Below are 26,434 nucleotides of genomic sequence, written 5' to 3' on the forward strand. Positions count from 1 at the left end.
CCAGTATTTCATCGACTGATGATGCACTTGTGATCTTAATCAGTAAATTAAATTGCACATAATTGACTCATGATATTATGCATTTAATCTCCCCCAAAACACTCAACTAACTGCAGTTTCTAAGGAGATCTCAAAAGGAGAACTTGAAAAAACCACAAAGAAATTCAAACACCAGCACCAAACTCTTATATTTTTGTTAAAGTCAGTAAAGATCAGTGTATACACTGTATTCCACCAAGGAAATGAACAGCTCAAAGAAGTCATTAAAAGCACAAAATTATCATGATATTCATGCTCATGATGAGTGGATGTAAACCTCTGGCCAGATATATAGACCCTAATCCAACCTTTCTGTATTGTTGTTGTTGAGTTAAGATAGATTTTAATACTAGATTTGTTATTATTTTAACACAATTCAATTTGAATTTACTGAAATCTACAAAAGAGAATTTATAAAAGAGTGTGTGACAAGTTAGCAGCTGACTTGTTATTCTTGCAGGTGGCCTTATTATATATGTATTGTAGGCACTTGCTTTTCAGAGCAAAATACTTAGGCAGGAAAGCATTTAAACAAATCATACAAACTTAATTTACTGATGTCTCTGCTATAATACTCCAAACTGCAACACTGTGTTCATCTAGCTGTCACTAGAAGTCCTGTTTTATATTTTTTGTGCTAGTACAGTTCTGTGAGAGGACATTGTTTATTGTGTATCATTTTACAAATTGATTACGTGTCTATGTATCTGAGAATTTTCATCGATCCCTGAAGCGATCTTTGCATTTTCCATGTTCTTTGCAGTTTTACTTCAGCAACTGTAACTTTAAATTAGCCCTAAAATAATTTAAAAAGGATTTTCAGTGCTTATTTCTTTTCTCACAGATGCCTCGAGCAACAACGTTAAGAATGTACATGTTCCACCAGCTCTGACATGATGTTCATGCTTTTTTCCAAAACTAGCCTGATCTATTATGTAAAAAAACATGTATTTATAGTGATGCCCAGTGTATGTTTCTGGTGTTTCATGTAGTAAGAATTAAGTTTAACGGTTGTTTAAGTGTGCAAATACTCTTTGGGGTCCCTGATACCATGTCCTTCCCCTTTACTTTGTACACAGATAACTTTATTATTTTTCAAATAAAGCTATGCATCACTGTTTTTGACCAAAAGAAAGTTTAGGGGAAATGGAGCTCAAAAAATGGAGAGGATTAAGCAATGTAGTGAATTGTGGAAAGGAAGGAAAGTGAGAGACACAGAGGAGTGGTTGGAGTCCACTTAGGCTTGACATGTTCAATATGCTGCGCTGGGTACACACTGTTCTATGCCAAGTTCTTGTTTTCCCCACTGAGACCCATCGAGCTGCCTGCAACTCAGTGTGCCTCCTTACTGCTTTAGAAAGGTCAAAGCGGACTTCACAGTACAGCTTCCTAGAGCTGGACCAAGACTGCTGATAAGTATATAGATGTATCAACAGGTCCCAGGTGAATTTTTGGCATTATTGAGCTGCAAAGCAAAGATGGAGAGCACAGGAAGATAAAACTAAGTGTAACGAAGGCTAAGTGGGGAAGCCTTACTTCACACTCCAGGTGAGGACTGTGACCAGAAAGGTGTTGATGTTAATCACCAACCAATAAAGAAGTCTGATGTGTTTGTCTTGGACATTCTCTCAAGTCAAAGAAAATTTATAACATTTAACGTGTTTTCCTTCTTTATAGCTGAAGTCATCCTGTCCTGCACTGTAATGTGGTAATCAAATGGAGTCTGGTAAGCTATTTTTCTTAACCTGAATGCCAGTTTTTGTTTGTTTGGTTTTTTTTAAATCAGGTTTGTTTAGCCATAATGCTAAAAAAAAAAAATGAGGAAAAACCAGAGTCAGACTGCAGCTTATCGATCTGGTGACCCAAACGGTCTCTCCTCCAAACTGTCCATACTTAAAAAGTGCTTTACAAATCCTAACATTAAGGCTAACAGGTGGATTTTGGCATTTCAATTCAGCTAGCCAAACAATAAAGAACCACTTACTACTAAAGAAACAGACAATGAAAGTGGACAGCATAGATGCACAGCATTTTAACATGAAAGTCTTTGTTGTAGCCAGGGGTGTTAGACTGCGTTTTATTTTTAGCCTTGTTTTCCACAGCGTTATTGGCTGTGTCACTTGTTAGCTAACATAACCCAGTGTTAGTCTATTAGCCACACCCAGCCAAGCAACCCTTTGACGTCACATTCTGTACCAACACAAGATGGGGCTAAACATGTTCTAAACACTTCTTAAATCCAGTTTTGCAGACAGTGTTAAACCTATGTCAGTTTTTGAGAGTAGGGCTCCAGAGTGTAAATTATCATAGTTTAAATCCATTTTAAACCTAATAAGATAAGTAAGGAGTGGATCTGACTAAGAAGCAAGACTGAAAAACCTAAGGCTGCTCTATTTTCCCTATTGACTCTAAGTGGGACCATAACTTGGAAAATAGAAAACAGGCAGACTTATAGACTGAGACCATAAACTCATCAGAAAAAAAAGAGGTCATACATCAGTGAAGCCAAAACATCATTTTCCCAATTTCTTCGATTCAATAAAACTTCCTTATGGTATAAAAGCAATCACACCCGCAGGCTGTTAGTAAGAATGCAGATTTAAGACCTTCACACACTTCAAATCCATCTTTTATATAGTCTATTCTCCTAACACTCGCATGCAAGTACAGTGGCTAAATTACACCAGTTCCCCCCCATCTCTACCAGACTGCCAGTCGTGAGTCACTTGAAATTAGATTTTTGAAGGCATTTTAATTTTCACTGGGAAAAAGTTTTGCTTAAATTTTCATACGTGTTAGTGTGTTGAGGGCTCAGATGCTAATACAAATTTACTGGCTAAGAAATGTGTTGCTGAGTTTAAACTAGGGACCTGATCTAATGAGGATGCGATATCATGGATTCAGATGGCAGTTTAAATTTCAACAGTAATCACTGGGAGAAATTTATTTATATTCACACAGTTGGTCCAGAGTGTTGTTTCCATAGCAACAGGTCATTCTGCCAGAAGAAAGGAGGTATAAAAAAAAATGGCTGCACATTTTAAAAACTTTCTCATGTTCTCTGTTTTTCCTGTCTCCCCAGTGTCTCCTCACAATAGCGTCTCTCTTTCGTTGTGTCATAATCTCCTCTCTGTTATTCTCGCACTCTATCAAGACTATCACACGCATCTGTGCTGAGTGTCTTCTGCTTGATCTTATCTCAAAAAGCTCATCTTGAGCCCCGTTTGCCTTTGGATCAGACTCCACTGATTCTTTGTTCTTTTTGCTTGGCTCTTTTAAAGCTGACTGGATAATCAAAACTCTCTTCCTCTTTCCTGACTTTTAGGGACAGTCAAAGAGAGAAAAAGTTAGTCCGTGACAGCCATGTCCGTAATGAGGAGGCTGTTTTTGTTCTGACTGGCGCCTTTTCTTTAAAGTGAAGCAGTCAAGGGTCATCTCTTTCTACTATGTCAGTCCTCCTAATGAGCAGTGGACACTAACCGTCCATTGTTGTTTGCTTTCAAATGATGCACCAACCAATTATTTATGTAGCTTGAATTTTTGAAAACCATGGAACAGTTGGATCAATTTACTCTGTACAGGTATTGTCCTCCATAGAGGTTTGTCAGGTTGAATCAAAAGCCTTTTTAACTCAAAAAGAAGTTGTAGAGATGGATAAAAACACTATTGTTAAAATGTAAATTATTGACAGTGACACTGTCATTTTGTTTCCGTCTCAGAGCCATTAAAGCATGAAATTAGCCTTTTGTCCTTCTCTATATTGTCATGTTATGTTAAAAAATGCAAAAATCAATTCAGCTGGGAAGCACAAAGATAAATATGTACAGTATGTTGACTCAGAATGGGTTTCCAAACAAATAACTTAACACAGCTAATAGACTCCACAAATTTACTCAAATGGACAGAGCCAGCTGTGCACATCTGTCTGCATGCAGTTTGTCAATAACATCTTTGACAATGAGTCAGTCATTGTTTTTGGAAAAACAAAAATGTTTCCTGTATTTTAAGGGAAGGGAGGCAATGGATTACAAATACAAAGTGGTAGCCTGATTGTACCTGTCAGGAGCACAACTGATTGTTTTTCCATGGCTGTCCAACATACCTGTATACCTTTTTCTACTTGCCAGCGCATTCAGTATCAACTCGGTGACACTGACCAGAGTCTTTTTAGTCCTGCTTGCCACACTTTAGCCATCTTTGAAATGCTACCTTGTTTTAAATGTGTCACTAGGTAGAGTTGGGCAGATTGATCCAAATAGCCATAGTATGGATACCAATGCTGGTATTGGTATTCGATTGATACTAGTGCAATAGGATCGATACTTTGTTTCTATCGTCTAAGATCAGCTTGTAGTCCAGTGTATTGTGTTAAAAAACATACCTCAAACATACAGTGGCCACTAAAATGGGTTCATTTGCAAATTAATGGTGATACATCTAATAACTCATGACACATTGTTCTCCCCAACATAAGCTGCCACTGTACGTTAAAAACATCTGTATTGGTATTGGCAATGCTGTCTCTGTATTTACTTGGTATCAGATCAATAGGAAGATTTGCAGTACAGTGGTCCCTCGCTTTAATACGGTTCACCTTTCGTGGCCTTGCTGCTTCGCTGATTTTTTTGTGCAATTTTGCCTGCTTTTTTTTCAGCACATTTTGTTCTGCGTCCTGATTGGCTGTAGACCACTGTCAATCAATCTCCTCCGTGCCGTGTCTCCTGTACAGTACAGAATGCGTTCAGCTTGTCAAATTTACATAAATCTTCGATCGCTAGCAGTGTGACTCTGAAGTGCTGTACTGTATGTTTGTAAGTTTTCTCCCCAACAAACACAACAATGTCGACGAAATGTTTTTTACCATCAAAGGCACCTGCGGTAGCACCCAAAAGGCAGAGGAAGATGCTAACCATTCCACAAACAGTTGGACTTCTGGAAATGCTAAAGGAAGGTAGAAGTTACCGTATTTTTCGGACCATAAGGCGCATTAAGCAAAACAAAACAGATAAGTCAAACTTTACTCAACTCCTCTTCTGTACCATCTATATCATTAATTTTGAATTCTCTGGCAGCTGCTCTATTCCCATGTTCTGGACCTGAAACAGGGTTTGATCTTTGGTTTCATTCTATAATACTGGACTTATTTTTCTACGAAGGTTTGAACTTGTGTGTGTTTAAACAAGAGAGAAAAGTGTGAAAATGTTCATGCCTGTCTGAGAAAGTGTATAAAGTGTGTAGTGAGGGGTTTTACAGCCCTAAAACATCTATAATAATTGTAAAAAATAAAACTGGCTACTTCGCAGATTTCGCCTATCGCGGGTTATTTTTAGAATGTAACTCCCACGATAAATGGGGGACCACTGTATAGCACAGCACTAGTAGCTACAGTACATGAATGAGAAGAGCCAAAATAATTTCCAAAAAGCTTATTTTTTTCCTACACAAGTCATACTTCTACTGTACATGTGCACCAGTGGCGGTCCTAGCCTGTTTGGCGCCCTGGGCGAACACTCCCTCCGGCGCCGCCCCCCCCCACACACACACACACACACACAAAACATATTAAGGATTATACATTAACATAAAACTGTTGTCGGAACCATACTGAATTTCACCAGAGAAACATACACACACACATATGAAGAGAGAGAGAGTATGCATAGTATGCAAACAGCTACCAAACAGTCATCATAATTCATCATACAATGAGAACAGGACAAATCAACAATTGACAATGACTAATTAATATTAAAATCTGTAACATAATGTAATGTTTGGAGTTTAGTCTGTTACTCTTGCTATTTTTACCATTTCTTCTTGGAGCAACTGTAACCCACATAATTTCCTTAGGGATTAATAAAGTATTCTGATTCTGATTGTTTCAGGACACATGACCTGTCATTATCCAATGACACATCTGCTTACGTGTAACTTTTGCTCGTTTCTCCTCCTCTTCTTTTCTCTTTTTTCTAAACTGAGCACCTGATGGTTTTGAACTTTTCTTGTCCATCTTCCATTGGTTTTAATTTTGCACTCCAGTATGAACACCCATCCCTCAACCCGAGGATCACCACAACATAACCTAATAGACCTACACCTTAGTTCACAGATTCGCTTTGTCTAGGGTTTATTTCTGGGATTTCGCACAACCCAGGATTCATGAATCATGAATACATAATGGGTTTGGATTTACAACATTATAAATGAAATGTGCTCTATTTGGAAGCAGCCAGGGCTCCTCCCCTTTCGACGGGTTGTGTGTGAGACTTTAAATAATCAAACTGTAAATTTTAAATTGTTATTGATCCCTTTATCCCTAGTCCTAAAGTGTAGATTTATTTTCTTACTCTTCTTATATATGTTGTTTGTTTACTTGCACTGCTGTAACTGGAGCCTCGTCGTCTCGTCTCTCTATATACTGGACTGTATGTAGCTGTCTGGTAGCAGAGATGACAATAAAGTTTACTTTGACTTCAGCAGCAAGCAGGCGCACCGAGGGCTCTCGCGCTCACTTTTCGCATAGAATTTCGAAAAAACATCGGTGCAAATTATAAGTCTGTATCATAATGTCTGGTGTTTTCGTGTTTGTTGGTTTGTTTTTATTTTGTTTTATTTTGCGGGTTGGTTATTAGATGCTGCTCCAGCCAGCCAGAGAATCCCCCGCCGCCCCGTCCTTTCCTCCCTGTGCCGCAAGCAGCAGGCGCACCTCGCAAACGGAGGGCGCCCTTTCTCCCAGCAAATGGGCGGCAGAAAAGCGATCGGTGCCTATGCCATTCCCAGTATGTGCTGGCATGACGTCAGGGCAGCATGAGTACGAGCAATTTTTTTTTTTTTTTTTTTTTGCCGATGCCCGTGATGCCGCCCCCACCACGATGCCGCCCCGGGCAACCGCCCGTGTCGCCCGTATCAAAAACCGCTACTGATGTGCACAGTTACAAAACTACAGCTCAGTCTAGAGTGCCACTACAATTGACATCCTTGGTTATGTCATGAGAGCACTCAAAAAATGACATTCTATTATATATAAAGTAAGGAAAGGGAAACGCACACTTTTCGTGACAAGCAGTACAGAGATACACCTGCCACCTCACAGCTGAATCTGTGGTGATCCTTTGTGTCAGCACAACAGCATGATTTTCCACTTGGTTCTTTGGGGCAGGAACAGGGCTACTGCTGTGGTTAACATGTCATAAGTGTCCCACAGATTTCTAATTGGGATTCAAAAGCCAAGTATCCTGTGTTCATCAGGAGCAACACAGACTGGGTACCAGTTGGTATATGGTGTTTTTGCTGATGGGAGTTTTGTTTTTCACAAATATGTCCCTGTGTTTTATGACCAAACGTCTCCATGTTGGTCTCGTCTCTGGAAGAAGCTTTCTCCGTCCAAACAAGCCATGTTAGTTTAGTCTTTTTATAAGTGTACTTTCATGAACTTTAACTTTTTTATTATTATTATTATAATCCAATTTCAAATTTTCTGGCATGTTACTGAACCTCAGCACCTAAGCTCAGTAACCTTCTTCAGTAGCTTTGGTGTTCTGCTGAGCGCATCCTCCATATCTGCAAAGATGAGATGCAAGTCAACAACTAATGTTTTCTCCCCAAGGACGGTCTGACTATACAGACCAGTCACTGTCATTGTTGTCCACTCATTGGGCTCAAGTGCAGTTTTGGAAAGCTAAACATGAAGTCTGTTGGCGAAATTTCAAAATGTGTTCTCAAGCTGCCCTCAACAGCTGGTAATTAAATGTTTGATGTGTGTTGTGTGTGATCCAGATTTCAAATAGGGAGCAGTTCACCACCTTGGTCAAGAGAGGAAAATGGGCTTCATGGCCAGCAACTATGAAAGCTATAATAATATTGATCAGGAATTAGCTTTAGAGAGAAAGGGGAACGTCCCAGAGTGGCTGCACTGGCATAGATTTGTAGTTACCATCCACTGTCCTATAATCACATGTAATGGTTTACAATTTGCCTACAAAGAAAAAAAAAAAATAATCCCAGATTAGGTTCCAAGAGGTGACAGAGATCCTTTTGGGTTGTGTCAGCAAGGGCATCTAAAAATCTGTTGAATCAAACATGTGGCGCTCCTGCTGCAGTGACCCCTGGTGAATAATGGAGCAACCAAAAGTAACTTTAGGTCACAGTAGGTTGTTCAGGTGGCTGAAAACAGAACCCTTTTACGGCTTCTAAGGAAACTGAAAATTGTCTTACATTATTCGATACTCCCCTGATGCGGCTTTTGGGAAAAATAAGCAATGCATAAGAAATTCACACTTCATTCTTTATAATATGTCTCAGAAAACAATGTTAGAACATACCAAACCTTCATTCAGCACTTGCAGGAAACATATAATCAGAATATTAACACTTTCATGGTGCTCACAGAGCCCAAAATACAATTAAATCTAACTAGCTCTCAAACTCTACAAGAGAGTAAATTGCTTTATCTTAGAAGCAGTTGTGTATAAGAAAACTTAAGTGTTTGTTTCATTTTTATCTCTGTTGTTCATGGATTATAGTGCAGGCCACAGCATCTCTTTTTATTTGTGGATAAAAGAAATACTTACAAAGCAGCAAATATCAAAGAAAACTTCAGTAGTTAAAAGCACAAAAGAAAGAAAATACACAAGCCAAGATTAGTACATAAAATTGTACTTACATAAGATGTCACATTACATTCAAATGATTATCCTCTAAAACTTTGATGGAGGCTCTCTTATGGTGGGCATAATGGTTATAATTTTTTTAATCTGTGTTATTCAGATTAAAGTAGCACATTTTGGAAGGCATACTAGCCCACAGATCATTTAAATGGCAAGAAATGTGCCATCAAAATTGAGAAAATTCTCAACGAACAAATAAACAAACCAGAAGAAGAACAATCACCCACCTGCTTCTGGTCTCTACTTCTCTGTTTGTTACTTCAGCCTTACTTTAGTTTCTTTCTGCTTGCTCTTCTGCCAGTTTTTCAGTTGCTCTTTTTGTATTCGACTGGTTCTTATTATACAAGTATTCTGCCTGTAATAAAATTCATTGGCATACCGAGTTTTTGGCATCCGGATTCCCCTGAAACATGAAGTTCTTTTCAAAGGACAAATACATGCTGTACTCACTGTGAGGCCCTGAGCAGGTGTTATAGATTTTATACATAATGTTTGTTTCCAGTCTTCTTTTCAGACAACTTTTCAGTTTCCCCATGATGGTACTGAGGTTTTATCAGACTGCAAATTGTCTGTTATTTGACTCTTACCTAAAAATTGGTCGTATCTGAGAAAAATGTCAGACCAAAGTATGAAATCTGATATCTGGCAGATTACAGAAGCCACACTTGCATCCACTGATTGGAATTAGCTGCTTCATTCATGCTTTACAGTCACTGCTCATTCTTCAGCTGTTTGGCAGTTGAGAAGTAATATCCAGTCATATTCATGCAGGTGTAGAGCTTGGCTGGTTTTTGACTTCCTCCTAATGTGGAACGGTTTTGATCACCCTGTAACTGATTTGTGGAATCAGTCAGCTGTCTCAGTCGTCATTCACTGCCAGGAATTTCTAAAACAGGAAAAATAATAATAACTCAAGTTATATAAACAGTGTACTTACTAAATTCCAGACAGGATTTGTATTTTTTTAAAAGAACAAATAGGTGTAAATCATACACACTCCACTTTCACCCCAACAGCAGAATAGGTGTCAAAAGTAAACTCTAAACTAAGCTTACTGTGCTTCTGTAACAGCAGGGGGGAGATATGGAGGTTTTTTCCTCCCTGCTCTCTAAATAGGTTTGTTTTCCTGCCTATAAGTGAAAATTGAAATTACAGTATAAGCAAAGTCGGGGGCTGATTTCACCGTTAGGACAGCAATTAGCCCACGCAAAGACTTTACAGTCAATCTCACCTTGTGGGTTTCTATTTACCTTTTGCTTTGCTTAAAATATGTTATTATAATTGCTCATTTGCAATATCTCGTGGGGTGCTAATGTTGCTTTTCTGCCACAATGTTTTAATAGAATTTTTCAAAACAGCTCTTTCAGGCTTTTTGCCATGACATTGTGAAGTGCTCAAAATGATGTGAAAAATTAACTTTTCGCTTCTGAATCAGCCACATCCACATTTAACTCGAATGGTGAAGAGGGGCTGGCATATAAATCTGAACTCAGCATTGGGCCTTACACCAAAAAATATTTACTGTGCTGCAACCACTGTGCAGTACAGCAGGCATGAGGGATCTTTTGTGGATTTTTCAACGGGCAAATGTGACCCAAATGCAGGACTCGCGAAGCACACCATTAAAACTCAAAAACAGCTTTATTGCTGAAGACATGCAAAACGTAACCAAACATGAGCTGGTAACAAACACACAGAAGGAACACAAGCACTAATAAGCGAAGAGAACACGACAAAGGGCAAGGGAAAGCTGAAACAATATATACTTAAAGAGGATAATGAGGGAAAAGGCCACAGGTAGGAACACAGCTGACACTTATTACAGACTAAAGAGACAGGGGAAGCAAAACTGAACCTAACGGACACAGGACATGACACTATCAAACCAAATCAGGAAATACTGAACACTGAACTAAAGACTAAAACATAAACTTGAGAGAACTAAACAGGGACACGACTGGGGAACCAGAGAGGTAAATAAGCGTAGAGACAAGACTTACTTCCTTGAGATGCAGATGATAAAACACTGAGACGAGATTAGGAACAGACTGGACTAACAAGGGAACTAACGTCTCAAAACAAGAAGCAGGAACTAGAAATAACAAACTCAGATGCACCGGAGAGTAAAAACTACAAAACTAACTAATACAGAACTAAAACCTGAAAATCTCTTAAATCCAAAAGAACAGATCACAAGTTACAAAATAACATAAGGGGCACATAAAGCATAAATGAAAAGCTTGCAGTTTTCAAAAAAAAAAATTCTGTACCAACCCAACGAGAGAGTATTTATCATCAGGTGTTTTCTGTTTCTGGTTTTGTGACACTGTGTTCTTAGTTTTTCTATTAAAGGTCAAGGTAAAAAAAAAATCTGCAAGTACTTTCTGCTTCAGTTCATGTCACATTTCAGCAATTTCAGAGTGCTTTGAGAGTTAAATCTTTAAGCTGAGATCTTGTGTGGGCTTTTGATACTTGGTTTCTGTCACTCTGCTTCAGTTGTTACGTTGTTGTAATGTGCTGTTTTTACCTTCTTTTTCACCATTATGTCTCAGACACAACAGAGTAAAATCAGGACAGCAACCTCCTTGTGACAATAAAAAAAAATGGGTGATTAGCAGGTGATTTAGTTTAACTTCTTTTTTTTGCATTTAATTTTTTCTTTAGCTCAACCAGCTGGGTTCCCAGAGGTTGAGCATGCAACTGCTTCAACCCCTGGGCCACCACTTTTGATTGCAAGGCTTCTGCACAGGTGCTGGTGTGCAGCTTGCATCCAAATAATCCCAGTCCAGCTCTGACTGACTGCTATCACTCCCAGACAGATTCCCGAAGGTATGCAAATAAATGCACAGATTGCTAAAATGCAACTCCTCAGTGCAACTGATTTATATTCTTACTGTATATAGAAGCAAGGTTGCTCAGCACCTCTATCATTTTGCAGCAAAAGTCTTGCAGCAACTACATCACTAATCATGGAGGAATTTCTGTTTCAAATCTGTGAGGTTCTAGTTGGACTCTGTAAGTATTTAATAGGATCTTCTGTGTATGTAGAAGGCAACAGATTTGTGATTTTTGCTAGTTTATTACAGTTAATCACAGTATTATCACAAACAGATTGCATATAATTGCCATCTTGACCCCCTTCAATCCCAAACTGATGGCAGACTGATTCCACTTTATTGCTGCTTCATTGCTTTCTTCATGCAGCAAAATTGCTTTGAAAAAGGCAACTGACTGCGAGTGGTTGTAGGTCTGCTCCCTGTCTTTAAAGTAAAGTATTTCAAAGAGAGGGAGCTTACAAGTGTATTGCACACAACCACAATAACTTTTTCCAGCCTCCATTTTAACTAGCCTGACTGTAGCATGATGTTTAGAATTTGACTTTTTTTTGTGTTGTTTTGATTTTTGGATTTTGGCATTTAGCTATTGAAGCTAATGTTTTGTTTCTGACCTCTGCCTCCTTCTTCTGGGTCTCATCTTAAAGCATATACTTGGTGGGAGGGCTTAGAAAATCTTAACCAGTGGTGTATTTGTTTTGTTAAGAAACATTTTTTAGTGTTTAAGACTAAAACGCTACAATTTAGCCTAAAACTGTTGGTTTCTTTCAACACTGACACTGTGTCTGACACTTTGTTAACACGCATTCATGCTGTTTTTCCTTTATAAGCTCACCCCTTAGATCAATCCAAAAAACTCCAAATCATAGACTAACTCATAAATAATTTCTGGCTCAACAAAAAGTGCGCACAGTAAGACAATTACTTGCATCTCTCACACAGACACTCATCAAAGCTTTGTGTTCTCACAACATCTATTGTGTTGTTTACTGTCAAAACAAAGCAGCTAATGAAGCTTGAGGGACCCGAGCTCACTTATATCATTTTTATTTATTTTAATTTTCAAAACACTGCGATTTGTACTATAGCAAACTCCAGAGATAAAAAGTAAAGTAGTTCATAGTCTACATTATAGTACAGTGTGGTGTACTAAGGAATATTTCAGTTAATTAAGTTAATTAAGTAGTCATAATAACGGTAAAGTAAATATGTCAGTTAAATCATTTCAATGGCTATGCCTGATGTAGATTGAAAGAAAAAGAAGAAATGAGGACAAGACCGACCAGGTCTATTTCTTCGATGTTTGAACCTCTCATAGTGGGCTTTTTAAAAATTTTCAGACATCGCAGATAAAAAAGTTGCACTTTGATGAGACCATTGTTGTTTGAATGAGCCAGTAAAGCCAGATGAGCAGGTAGTCCTTCAGTGTGGCACAGGACATATTCAGCTTCAGCTTCACTGTGTGTGTGTGTGTGTGTGTGTGTGTGTGTGTGTAAGGCATTATAACTCCTCAGGCTTTAAAAGAAAAATCGAGTGATACTGACAGTGACCATCCAATTCATTTCAAAAGCTGATAATTATAACCTTTTATATTAATAGGAAAAGAATCCAACGCATGCTGAACAGATGCTTTTGTGTTATTGTGAAAATGTGACAAAACTGGCTTCTAATCTTGAATTCCAACATTTTAGACATAATAAAATTTCTGCTGAAGGAGATTCTGTTTGAGATTCTGAAGGAGAAACTTTTGCACTGTTTGACAAAGGTCCTAGTCATATAATAATAAGATTGTCTGAAATTCAGCCTTCAACCCACATATTCTCTTTCTTTATACATCAGAGTTCTGAGCTGCTGTCCAGCTTTCTGGAGCACTGTAAAGAAAAGCGCTCGAGTGAAAGTACAAGACAAAAATGAAGCTTTATTTTTTTTCATGCAGTTGATGTATTTGACAGTGCTTCTCTCACTCTGCTTCTCAGTCTCTCTTCTTCCTCCACCTTTCCTCTCTGCCTCAGGTAACACCAATTACAGGCTGAGATACATTTGTGCAGTATAATGTTGTTCCATTACTTTTGTGGAAATAATGCAGAGCAGGGTTTGTTCCCTGTGTCCAACGAGAAAGAGAAGAATTTGAAGAAATCTGCGAAAATGCGAATGTATGCCTGTTGAAAATTAATGAGCTCAGACCCAGACTGGCTGATGGACCAGCTGCCAGGAGGGTTAAAGAGCACTTTGATTCTCCTTAATCAGTTGCCTCCTTCTTTGGCATGTTTTCCTAAATTGATAATCAGTAATACTGGAGATCTGGAGTTCTACGCTGCAGATATTCCTTTTCTCTCACTGGCTCATCCAGCTGGGATTCGTACTGACACCTGACTTTTTCTGACAGGTTGTAGTGTTTCGAATTTTAATTGTCAGTAAAGAAACAGTTTGTGGACTTTATATGTACATTTACTGGTGTAATAGTAGAAGCAGGAAATAGTCTTGGGAACAGCAATCATTTCTTTATTGTGCATGGAAAGAGATAAGGTAATACAAATATTTATCCTATCTCAGTTAAAAAATAAATCAGGGATTAATGGATTATAATATTAAGCATTATATACTTTTAGTCTCTATAATCTTGGGATTTCAGGCTACCACCCTGTTGATGTTGGACCCCTATCAGTCAGGTTTTCTTTATATGGCACCAAATCACAACAACAGTCACCTCAAGGTGCTTTATGCTGTGAGGTAAAAACTACAAGCACTTTGCAACAGTAGGAAGGAAAAACTCTCTTTTAACAGGAAGAAACCTCCAGCAGAACCAGGCTCAAGGAGGAGAAGCCATAGGGAGTGAAGTGGAAACAAAAGAGAAGAAAAAAGACAAAGAGAACATAGGGAGACAGAAATAACAGACCAAGGGAGAGAAAAGACAAAAAATGTAATGTGATGTATAAACAGTTCTGCAGCAGTATGAGCTGACAGCAGCATGACTAAGGGTTGATTCAGATCACCTGATCCAGTCTATAAGCATAAGGTAAACTGATGGCTTCGAACTGATGAAAAGGCACAGAAAAATTCAACAGGCCTAAGAGTTTAACCAGTCTAAGGCCTTACAGTGACTGCCATTGTATCTGACACTGTCATTGTCATATTGTATTGGCCTGGAATGTACATTCAACCTCTCATAAGAAAGAGAATGGATTCATATGAGAGAGAGCTGGCTCTCTGACAGAACTGAAAATGAAATCATTCAACAGTATGCCAATGCTTTTCACAGTGACGCTATAAATAGTCTGTGGGCTCGCAGTCGATAGCACCCAGGATGCCAGTAAAGTAGAAAAATAAAAAAATAACATTGACGCTGCAATATACAGAAATATGCTGCAGTGTGTAGAAGAAAAACATAGATTTATCCTGATTCCCCCTGATTTTTTAAATAATCCTAACAGCCCAGTTTATGTGTATTTATGTGGATATTTTTGTGAACATCTTCCAAATAGGACCCAAGTTCACACAGAAAGAAGAGAAAAACAAATGATAAATTAGGCTGATGATGGCATTCAAGTGAGAAGGCCCAAAGCAAACATAAAACAGAAATCCATATGTCCACAGGAAAACAGGAAAAAACATGGGGCTTTGCGTGCCCTCCTCTACCAAAGACATGGCAGCATCCACTGCTGCTGTGCCTGAAACATTCTGGAGCCAGTCTTTCAGTTTTGGGGTTACGGTTTCCAATTCCCCTTTAACTACTGAAACTACTTTGGATTGCACCTTCTACATCTGCTCCAGCTGCTCCCTCATCTCTTGGTCCTTCTCAACTTTCTCCTACTCCTTCTTCCTGATGTTGCTGTCAGCTGGGACTGCTATATCTGTCACAGCTGTGTTCTTCTGTTCCTCACGTATAAAAAAAAGAAAGAATACTGTACTCGTAAGTATTCATAGATTAGGCTGTAATTACATCTTCCAGAATAACTAAGGCATTCTCATAGTTATGTAATTAATCTATAAAAATACATAGGAGCGGGACTATGGGTTGCGGAAGCCACCATGTTTCCCCATTATCTTTGAATACAGTGGTCGGGAAAAACATCTCCCTCCTAACTAATAGTGTTTTATGTATGGGGCTAGAGATCAGCTATATACATAATACTTGAAATGTGGAGGAGATGAGAAGTTGTAGTAATTTTCATAACATAGGGGGGTTATTTAAATTTGGTCCTGCACCTTTCACTTGAAGATATGAAGGCTATGTTTTATCATCTGAGACGGGGTCCTCTTCACCAAAGAAGCAAAAAAAATGAAGGAAAGAGACAACGTGGCGAACATCTTAATAAAATGTCATCCTCTTTCTCCTCACTTCAAGAATCATCTCCTAAACTGAAGTCAGGGCTCTAACATGGCACATTTATACACACTTATACATGTGTACAAATGTGCCGATTTATTCTTGATATTGATAAACCTTGAGTGTCCTAAAAATCACACTTTCCCTCAAATACACAGTTTGATGATCTCACGTTACATGAGAGTATATTTCCTAAGTTTAACTATCGCCAGCACATAGCAGGTAACAGAGCTAACAGTAGCTAACGGCGACAAAAACAGAGTTCAGCACATCCTCAACAATTCATCTCAATATGGTGGTCATTGCTCTTAAGTGACCCATTTAAGACTCCGTTTACAAAGTTTTACAGCCTATTGCAGAGGAAATAAAGGTAGACACATCACCCGTCATTGACAGCTGAGGTAAACAGTAGGCTCATAGCCTGGGGCAGATCCGGTCTAAACAGTAGTAGAAACACATTATGAGGCACAGAGTCGGGGTTTTCATATTTTTGATCTCTTGTCAGCTGACTAAATGTTTGTCCTATAGCAGTCACCTATCCTATAGCCAGGATTGTGCACTTCATTTGGGAGCGGTAAGAAAACATGATTCAATTGACTGCAATCTGCAATTTACAATCTAGTGGTGAGAATTTTACACACTGTAACATTATTCCAAGTGTATCTGTATGAATAAAACTTTCATTTTTATATATTTCGAATGCATTTCACTCAAGATTATTGCTTCATATTCATTAGGGCCAATATATTTTTTTAGTTTTTTAGTCTTTTATTAGAATTATTTAATGACAAAGTTGTATTTTTACTCAGTTGTATATAGCATTTGTATTCTATTTTTATCCTATTGTATATATTATTTTATTTTATTTTATTCTATTGTATATAGTATTTTATTTTATTCTATTCTATTCTGTACAGTTGTGTACAGTATCATATTCTTATTCTATTCCAGTGTTTTCTAATTTTGGCTATATAACTTTGCACTGTCCACTTTCTGCTGCAACAAAACAAATTTCCCACGTGTGGGACTAATAAAGGTTATCTTATGTTGTCTCAATAATTATTCATTCTTATATATTGATCATATCCTACAGGCTCAATATTACTGATATGATACTAAGCATTTCATAAGAGCATACAGTACTGTATAGTTTGGAATACATTTAGCCATGTAATTAAAACTTTGCAAAACTTTCCTCATATTTATTCTCCTGGTCTTTGCTCTTCTGTATTGTTAAGTGATCCTGCAGGGATCTTCTTTATTGATAAATGCAAGTGCAGGAATTGCCAGTGGTACAGAGAAGGTATCAAATGTGTGTGTGTACCCAGTGTGGTGTATCTTCTTCTTGTGTCTAAATGCTCTGCACCACACCCTGAAAAATAAATCTTTCTTCTTCCATCTGGCTGTGCTGTGGGCTGAATGGCTGATGTATCTGGGTTTCACTTTTGATGACAGCAAGGCGGCTAGAGGCAGCCAAAGCTGGCGGGGCCTGAGGGTTAAGACAGAAGAGCTCCCACACAAAGATTCACTTTCCTCAGGGGGGGCTCTACAAATGTTTTCCTCCTAAATTAGGCATTTGTTTAAAAGTCTTGGGGAAATCCTCTCAGAAACAATTACCTCTGCTGTCTGAGATACAGTCTGTGGAGGCTGGAGGAGGAAGAGAAGGCTCTATGATTTTTCTATTTATAGATACTTAACACGTCCCCTTAGATAGGTATTTTGAGCCTTGGGTAGGAAATCCTTTTCTTCCTCCAATCCCTTTTATGTTTTCCTTCATTTTGTCCTTTCAGTTCCTCTCCTGTCACCTGCTCCTTTGAGGTTTTATTGAATAATGATCTTGATTTGACTTTTCAGTCCTTCATTTCTACCATCTCTACCAACCTACATCTCCTTTGCATGGCATTTCAAAGACTGAATTGGTGCTTGGTGTGATTTACACTGAATGAGGAGCTCACCTATGTCAAACCTTCTAGGGTTTTAAGAGGTTCTTTTCCTCCATGAAAGCATTCTGCTGCCTTTTACAAGGTCCAGAGTGGGGTTTTTCTCAAAAGCCTATCACTCCACATTTTGTTGATAAAAGCTTCATTTGATATGTTAATTTTAGTTTGATCTTGTGGTTGTGTTTACCCACACCTTGCCTTCAGTTTTAAACACACCTTCCTATTAAATGATATGCATCAGTCAGATAATAATTTTTAATTATAAGCAGCTGATATCGAATTATGCTAGAAAGTGTATTTACATGAAAGAATTTTAAAAGTCAGCCCAATTTGTTGGTACCGTGCAGTAAGTTCAAAGAGAAAACAAAACTTTCCCCACAAACAAAGCTGAAACAACCAGACAGTGATGGAGGGTCAAGGCACCGAAATCAAGTTAAAAATAAAGTATGAAAATATTAAAGTATTGATTTAAAAAGTATTTCATTGATTAAAAAAATTGTCTGGGGTGTGCCCTCCAGCTTGCCCTATGAGAACTGGAATAGGCCCCACCCCCTTTCAGTTCTTCAGGTCTTTATATTCAACCACGCCCACCTTCAAAGTCAGCACCTTCTTCCCAAGTGATGCAAACAATAGTACACACTGTACAAAACATTTCTTCACTACTATCTCAAGCAGCAGTAAGCTTCTACTGCTAACACCTCCCCTCAATGTATCCAAGAGCTGTCAGCAACAGCCACTGCAGGCAGAAATAAAAAAAAAAATGAAAATGATTCATGTGATGTTATGTTGTGCTCCTCGGTAAATCAACCAAGTAAACAAATTTATGTTCTTTCCACAACATAGATTGTGACAACTGAGGGAAAAATATGAGTGAAGGGTTTTTATTTTATCCTCTTTGTCCTTCAGGAGTGTGAAAGCTGCTGATATATGGGTCTGCTGTTGTTCTTGGTGAGGCCGCGTGTGTGTGTGTGTGTGTGTGTGTGTGTGTCTGTGTTTAGGTGTGTTTTTATGTGTGTTGTCAGGGGCTCTACCAGACAGCAAGGCTGGCACTGCTCTTTTCTAGCTATTCCACTCATACAAGCATGGTCAACAATGTTGGAGCTCAGAGTTCTGCACCTAAAAAGAAAACACACACACATAGAGACACAGGCATTAGACACACACGCAGACGCCTCAATTACCAGGCTGTACACATCCGTCTACATTCTCCAGGACTCTGTATTAACTCCCAGATTGTGTCTCACCATTCCCAATTCTCTCTTCTACTATTTCATCACATTGTTTTTTGTCATGCCGAGCCCACACTTGTCACCATTAAAGCGGCCATCACATTTAAATCCACTGTGAATAACGTTCCATCTCCATTCAACCCCACATCTGGAGGAAGGGAAATTCCATTCACTCCTATATTTACAGTTAATGCTTCCCACAGCATTCCCCAGAGTAGTGCTGACATGCTGATATCCACTGCCCCCCACTGATTCTGCCTAGAATCACATGCGCTTCCTGCACAAGCAGACAAAAGGTCTGCAGTATGATTCATTGTGGAGAAAGAACGTGCACGTATTGTAATGTTCATGCTTGCCCAAGCACTTATGGGAGTAGTTTTTGAACAGTGATTAATCAAGATATGTTAAAAATTTAAAGTGGTTAAAGTAAAAAAAAAATACATAAAAAATTAGGTTGGAACTGGCATATAATTCCCTCAGTGTAGTGTTTGCAAATGTACGACTTTCATTAACTGAAGCAGACATGCACTATTTAATACCCTGTGGCAAGCGTGTCAAGTGTGCACGGGCACCGAGGGCAGAAAAAGGGAGGGGGCGGGGTCGTAATTAGCAGTTCCAGTAATTAGACTAAAGGTCAATGTTAACAAGACAGAGTATCTAATTTCTCATTGGATATGAATCTGTACGCAGACCACCATCTGAGAAAACAGGCATGTGTGCGCGCACTTGGACGCCCCATTAATCATATGCACAGATAAAAGTGAGACAACATTTCCATTCTAGGGGTGAGCTGATCTTGCGCATGACATTTTTCACCTAACTCTTAAACCCCCACCCGCTCTCTTCAGCCACTGCGTCTCATTAATGGTGATAGCCAATTAACACGAGCAATAATTACTAACCTTTTCCATTTCTCCTCCATGCCACTAATGACCCCAGTGTGCTCTGCTACTTATCTTTATCCTTGCTATCCAGAGACACGAGTGAGTTTATTTCTTTGCCTGGAGCTGAAGTTAATGCAGCAGCGCTCATGAGGAAGAAGATGAATATAGTTGTGCTTCTGTTTATTGTCTTAAATGGCACCGCCACCTACAAGGGGGCTTCATGAAGATGATATCTAAAGGTGAACTACTCACCCGTGAGGACTCGCTTCCAACCCGCCCGATCATTTCTTTTTAATGTCTTTCATTTTTTATGCAGATGGTGTCAGCCTCCGTGCCATAACCCTGCACATCTGTGTTTCTAGTTTCTCACAATAGGTTAGAACAGTAAGCTGGGCTCTGAATGAAAGGAGAGATGTTCAATAATGTCATAAAGAGAAATGCTTTGCGTAATTCCGTGCTTTTAGAAGGGGTTTCAAAACAAGGTTCGTAGGTACAAGCTTTCAAGAACTCGGTGAATGATTAATTCAATTCAGTCTTTCTAAAAGAGCACCAATTTACAGCATAAGCAATCTTGAGGCACTTTATATTTTAATATGAGGACTTTACAATACCAAAAGTACAGCATTCACACTCTCCCTTTGACAAAGCTTTGTAGGAAGTGTTGGTAAAGCGTACTAAAAGCTCAGCACATTCTCTACATGCTTTGACACATTTTTCAGTCTCCCACACAAGCACAGAGAAAGAGACACACTCAGACGAGGAAAGGAAGAGATATAGGGGCCAAGCCTTGCAGCCACTATCCATCACATCCTCAATTAACATTTGACTGGGCTAGATGGCCGTCTGTATCGACATTTCATTAGTAGCAGAGTCAGTACAGTACCATGTCAGGTATGTTAATGGCTTGACTGGGCTGGAGCCTTGCAGCCAACAGTACAATTTGAAGCATAGAGTTAAGAGCTAGCCAAGAACTATAATGAAGATATCCTCCTCTACTTATTTTATTACAGTGCGGTACTGTGAAAGGCCTCTTTGTTGGCTACTGCTTTTATAATGCAGTCTCTGGTGAAAGTAAAAATATGGTCTGTAACCTATAAGGACATATTTTGGGGATGCTAAACACAATACTTACATATTATTACTTTTTATTGGCACTTTTTAAGGTGATAAGACGCTGGCAAAAAAAAAAAGACTGCAGACATCCAGCGCAGAAATAGTAGCAAGCATTAGCTGGGTAGTAGTGCTGTTTTTTTGTTTTGTTTCTACACAAAATATTGAGAAATCTTTCAAAATTTTGCAAAACAGCATGTGGAATAATTTCATAGGAGTTGCTTGGTTAAGAACAAACAGCTGTTACAAACATCATCATACGAAATAACATGGGAAACTTGAGAGAGAGATTCAGATCATGTCTCGAGATAAAGACATGATAGGGATATATATATCCCTATCATGCATATAATATATCTGCATATAAATTGTGAATGCAACTCTTATTACATGCAGTGCTGAATGAATTTTACAATCAGTAATTTTTATATATCAGTTTATGTGAATCTCCCACCGCATCCCAAAGCTGCTTTGTTGGATAGAGGTGCGGTGACTGTGGAGGCTATTTGAGTACTGTGAACTCACCGTCATCTTCAAGAAATCCGCCTGTGGTCATGTGGGAGTGACATGGTCAACAATACTCAGGTCTGTGGTGTTTAAATTAAGGTATTGGCCAAAGTGTGTCAGGAAAATATTCACAACAAAAATTACAGAACCACCACCGGGAAGGATGTATCCATGTTGTTTACATCAAATTCTGACTTCCCATCCAAATGTCATGGCAGGATTCAGGACTCATCAGACCAGGCAATATAAATGGCCTGTAAATGGCCTGTATTTGTATAGCGCTTTACTAGTCCCTAAGGACCCCAAAGCGCTTTACACGTTCAGTCATCCACCCATTCACACACACATTCACACACTGGTGATGGCAAGCTACATTGTAGCCACAGCCACCCTGGGGCGCACTGACAGAGGCGAGGCTGCCGGACACTGGCGCCACCGGTCCCTCTGACCACCACCAGTAGGCAACGGGTGAAATGTCTTGCCCAAGGACACAACAACCGAGACTGTCCAAGCCAGGGCTCAAACCGGCAACCTTCCGATTACAAGGCGAACTCCCAACTCTTGAGCTACGATCGATTTTCCAATTTGCTATCGTCTACTTTGGTGAGCCCATGCAAACTGTGGCCTCAGTTTCTTGTTCTTAGCTGACAGGAGTGTCACCCGCTGTCGTCTTCTGTTGCTGTAGCCCATCTGCTGTGCACCTTACTTGTACTGTAACAAGTGGTTCTTTGAGGTTTGTTGCCTTCCTATCATCTTGAAGCCGTGTGTCCTGCTCTGACCTCTGTCATCACCAAGGCGTTTTCACCCAGAGTACTGCCGCTCACTATATATTTTCTCAATTTTTTCCTGGGCTTCTCTGTAAATCCTACAGATGGCTATGTGGGAAAATCCCAGTAGATCAGCAGTTTCTGAAATACAACAACCATGCCACAATAACAAGCAGCTGAACAGGTGTACCTAATAAACTGTCTGCAAGTGTATATCCATTTGTTGTGCTAACTTCATTCAGCATGTTTCCAAGGCCTTTTCACTACAGATGAAAGAAATACAAATAGAACAGCATAGCTGTGGTTTACATTAGTCAAAAGGAATGAGCTGAAAGAATCTTAAAAAAAAAAAAAGATCTCAGTGTAGATGATGAGAACTAAAAACCCGTGAAATAATTCTCAGAAATTATTCTCAAGGGTCTCGTCCCTACAAGCAACCACTTCATGTTGCATGTTGTTATTTGATCCAGGGCTGTTATGAAAATTATTGATTATAGCTGCTTGAACAAAACAAATGGCTTTGATTTAATAGGTCACTGGGAAAGACAAACAGATCTATCAGTAGCCGGCTCGTTTACATAGCCATCATCTCGTGAATCCCTCACCATTTGTCAATTCATCTGAAACCAAGTGTGAAAAGGCACCTAATTACCATCTATGAACAACAGTATAAGACTGTAAATTATCTGGCCTGTTCAATCAGCGATAACGATGTTTCTCTCAGTGACACTGGGAGCTCTTTCTGTGGAAAAGAAAAGATAGCCGTGGGTAACGAGACCCACTCTGAATGACACCAAAATGAAGACATCTGGAATGAGACTGGTGCAGAAGAAATAAGAGGTGGCTGGCAGGAGGAGAGTAAGAGAAGTAGGTGGGGATATGACCTTTACTCTCAGCACCTGCAGGCAGGGATATTACTCAGCAAGCCACTCAATGAGTGAATCGATCCAGACACACAGCTCAGCTGCAATCAATACCGGCCTTAATATAGTCCATACTAAATATTGGCTTTTAAATGAGATACCAGTGGCATTTTTTCACCTCACTTCTCTCATTAATAGTACCCATCATGTTTCATTTCCCTCCTGTTCCAACCTCAGGCACCTCTGAGCAACAGCAAAAACTGAAGTTAACAATTTAGCCCCGCTGGCACTAAAATAGTGCATTATTTCCACCTTTGGATTCTAAAATTATTGTAATTTACCTTTGCATAGCAACGTTGAATACCAAGCTCCCTTCAAGGGCCCTATGTGAGAGTGTGTAAGCAATCCTGTGAGTAAATATGTGTGTGTTGGCACTAAATGAATAGATCTCCTTTGTTATCTGGGATGTTTTTGTCTTCTACTTCCAACAGCTATTTAATAAAACATACACAGTCATGTGCCGCACGTCATTATTCGAACTTCACGTCATCGCAGCTGTTCTGGAAGCTGAACAGTTCGTTCTGTGTGACAGAGTGGCAACCATCTAACAATAGCTCCCTCATGTGGTGGAAAAGCTTCTCCGGTCCTCTAATATTACTTACATGTTTTTCTAATGTCTATTTAAGAGGTAGAAGGGTTTTTTTTTTCCTTTTTCTTTTAAGTTACAAGTTCCTGCTTAAATTAAAGCAGCCATCTCTGTAGCTGGATCACTTTTACAAAACGTCAACATTTGTCCGGACCACTGAAGATTATTCAAGCTAAAATGTCACATTTGCATTCTTTTGGAGAACCAATTCCCCTGCAGCCCTCTGCTAAGATACACCCTTTTACCTCGAGGCGAGACATTTAAAGGGATAGGCCTCTCGCCAAAGCAAACCTTTAGTCAATAAATCTTCAGCATGCTGTGAAGTGATGTACACCAAAATCGTTCGCCGTTCATCATAAGTGGACCGAACCTGCTGTGACTTTAAATGAAGGTGCTTGTCTTTAGTTAATTTGTCAATTCACTATGTGCAGATTCACCCCTCCCCTGCATGCACAAATTCTCATAAGGCCTCCAATAGTCTCCCAGGCAGTCACAGCAAACACAAATATTGTGTATGAGTGTATACAACAACGCCAACAACAACAGTCTACAAATACTTCTCCAGCAAGCGCTCTCAGGAATCACACTTCATATTTCTCAGGAGACGTCTGCTCTTTCAGTTCCTGGCTGAAGTTTGGAAAAAAGGGAGTCCGTTTGGAGGACAGAGTCTGCGACTTACCTCATTCTTCCTGGTACTTCCTGCCCTCCTGGTATGACCTGGATAAGGTCTGATCGCGCTGCCCTGCCCTGGGAAAGGGGAAGCCATTAACAGTCTCGTGAGAAGGACACATTCAAATAGGAAGCCATACAGAATAAACACAGCGCGAGTGCGCCGTCGCGTTCCCATGACCCAAAATGACTGGATGTGTAGGTGTGTTTGGGCATGTGTTCAGTGTCAGCCAGATAATCAGGAGTGCTATGTGTTGACCCAGCCAATTTCCTGCGTGAGTTTAGACTACAGGTTACACCTCCCACCTGATTTAACCATGCAGAACATTTGGGCTTTTAACGTGAAGGTAACCACACCTCCACGTCAGAGAGTTCACTATAAAAAGTTTGAGAACTAACTTTGAAAGCTTATTTAAGCTCATCTTGCTAAATATCAACCCAAACAGGCCCTTTGGGTCTTTCCCGATGTCCTGCCTAAACACAGCAGTGTTTTAAGGCTTTAAACAATAGTTTTCTTCATTGCTAATTAATCTAATTTGTCAACTGTAGTCATCATTTAATCTAAAACGTGCATGTCCGCAGTCACATAAGCCAAAGAAAAGCACATTTGAGAGTCTGAAACTGAGTGATTGCGTCTAATGATTTAGATTTTAGATGTAAATGATCAGTTAATTAAGTGACAGATCCAGTAAGAATTAAAACTTTGCGCATTAAATTCAAGTATTTCTTTCATTACCCACCATTCTCTTATTTATGTGCTTTGTATCTTTTCCAATCTTCTCTCAGTTCCAGATGTAAAATTCAAATAAGCCCTCTCTGAACTGGCCGCTTACCACTGAGAGGCAGTAGAGTTCCAGTGGTAAGCGCCTCACCATACAGTCCTAAGTGCCGCCTTCAACGAGAGCCAAGCAAATCACAAACACATTCAATATTTCTTGATATACTGCAGACAAAACTATATTTACTCAAGGCCCAAATTCACTTAAATACAGGCACGACATACTGAATCACCACAGTGAGCTGAAAAATCATCACAGTATCCAGAGTGTGCATTTACAGTGCATAAAAAGAGCATTTCTATCAAAAGAAAAACACACATTTTGTCCAAATCTTACACTTGTGCTCTGATTTACAGCCACACCTTGGAACAATAACAGGTTGCTATTTATTATTTCATGAAGATTTACTATGTGAACAATTTTAAGTGCAGTGATTTCACTTGGTGATGAGCCAGGGTAGTTTGCCAACATTATTTCATCCCCCTCCCTTTTACACTTCAATGGATAGAGCAAGATTTGCACTCCTAAACATGGGTCACAACCTTAGCTGGGGCAATCTAAGTGCTATATAGATTGTATAAAAGTAAATGTGTGCCTAGACAAAAGTAGACGAGCAGTATTCAGACCTCGTGGGGCTGGGGGGTTGTATAAGGAGCCTCTGATTATACAATAATGAAGGATAAGGTTGAGAGCAAGAAGGAAAAGGGTGGGTTTACCTCTTAGTGAACAATACAATTAAACAAAGAATCCCATTTGCATTTAAGTGGATCAAAAGCTTGGTTCTCTAGTAATGTATGATTTATAGAGTATATAAGAGAAATATGCTATTACAATGGCTTTATTCAATTCCTGCCAGAAATCCAAATTGAGCAGGCACAGACAAATTGATAGGGGGTTTACAGGCTCAGAGATGGTATTATCATGGTTATCTTTATAGGCCTGGTGTGTGTTTGTGTGTCTGTGCTCATGTAGCTATATTTCTGACTGCCTGCTTGTGTGTCAGAGGTTCTTCATATGTGAGTGCGCGCATGCATGTATTGTGTGTATACATAAAGAGGGAGGGGGTTGTCACTGAAAGCATGGTGCAGATTAAAAGGGGGGGGGGGGGGGGGATGTGCGAAGGAGTAATGACAAGAAAGCCGAGGGTTCCCAAGGCAACCTGCTGCTCCCTGGC

The 26,434-nt window shown here is 39.4% G+C and overlaps 1 protein-coding gene and 1 long non-coding RNA gene across 5 annotated transcripts in view; one reads left to right on the plus strand and one right to left on the minus strand.

Moving 5' to 3' along the window:
• The first annotated feature begins 1,375 nt into the window (after positions 1–1,375).
• Positions 1,376–26,434, plus strand: part of LOC112842470 (uncharacterized) — a 45,422-nt gene continuing 20,363 nt past the window's right edge. Inside the window, exons 1-2 of the long non-coding RNA XR_003214243.1 lie at positions 1,376–1,587; positions 1,717–1,765. This is a non-coding gene — a long non-coding RNA (uncharacterized LOC112842470). The remainder of the gene's footprint in view (positions 1,588–1,716; positions 1,766–26,434) is intronic.
• The window catches only part of LOC106097917 (uncharacterized), a 98,844-nt gene continuing 80,938 nt past the window's right edge, over positions 8,529–26,434 (minus strand). The window contains exons 3-4 of one of the 4 annotated variants that reach the window (XM_013268860.3): positions 24,492–24,559; positions 8,529–9,591 (exon numbers count right to left, since the gene is read on the minus strand). In XM_013268860.3, the coding sequence (XP_013124314.1) occupies positions 9,576–9,591; positions 24,492–24,559 (84 nt within the window). In that variant the 3' untranslated portion in view covers positions 8,529–9,575. Of the gene's footprint in view, positions 9,592–18,677; positions 18,923–24,491; positions 24,560–26,434 lie in introns of those variants that run through there. The other 3 variants (XM_013268859.3, XM_019346202.2, XM_025899115.1) reach the window with 3 other exon arrangements.

This window comes from Oreochromis niloticus, linkage group LG15 (assembly GCF_001858045.2).
Source record: "Oreochromis niloticus isolate F11D_XX linkage group LG15, O_niloticus_UMD_NMBU, whole genome shotgun sequence".
NCBI classification, from domain to species: Eukaryota; Metazoa; Chordata; class Actinopteri; order Cichliformes; family Cichlidae; genus Oreochromis; species Oreochromis niloticus.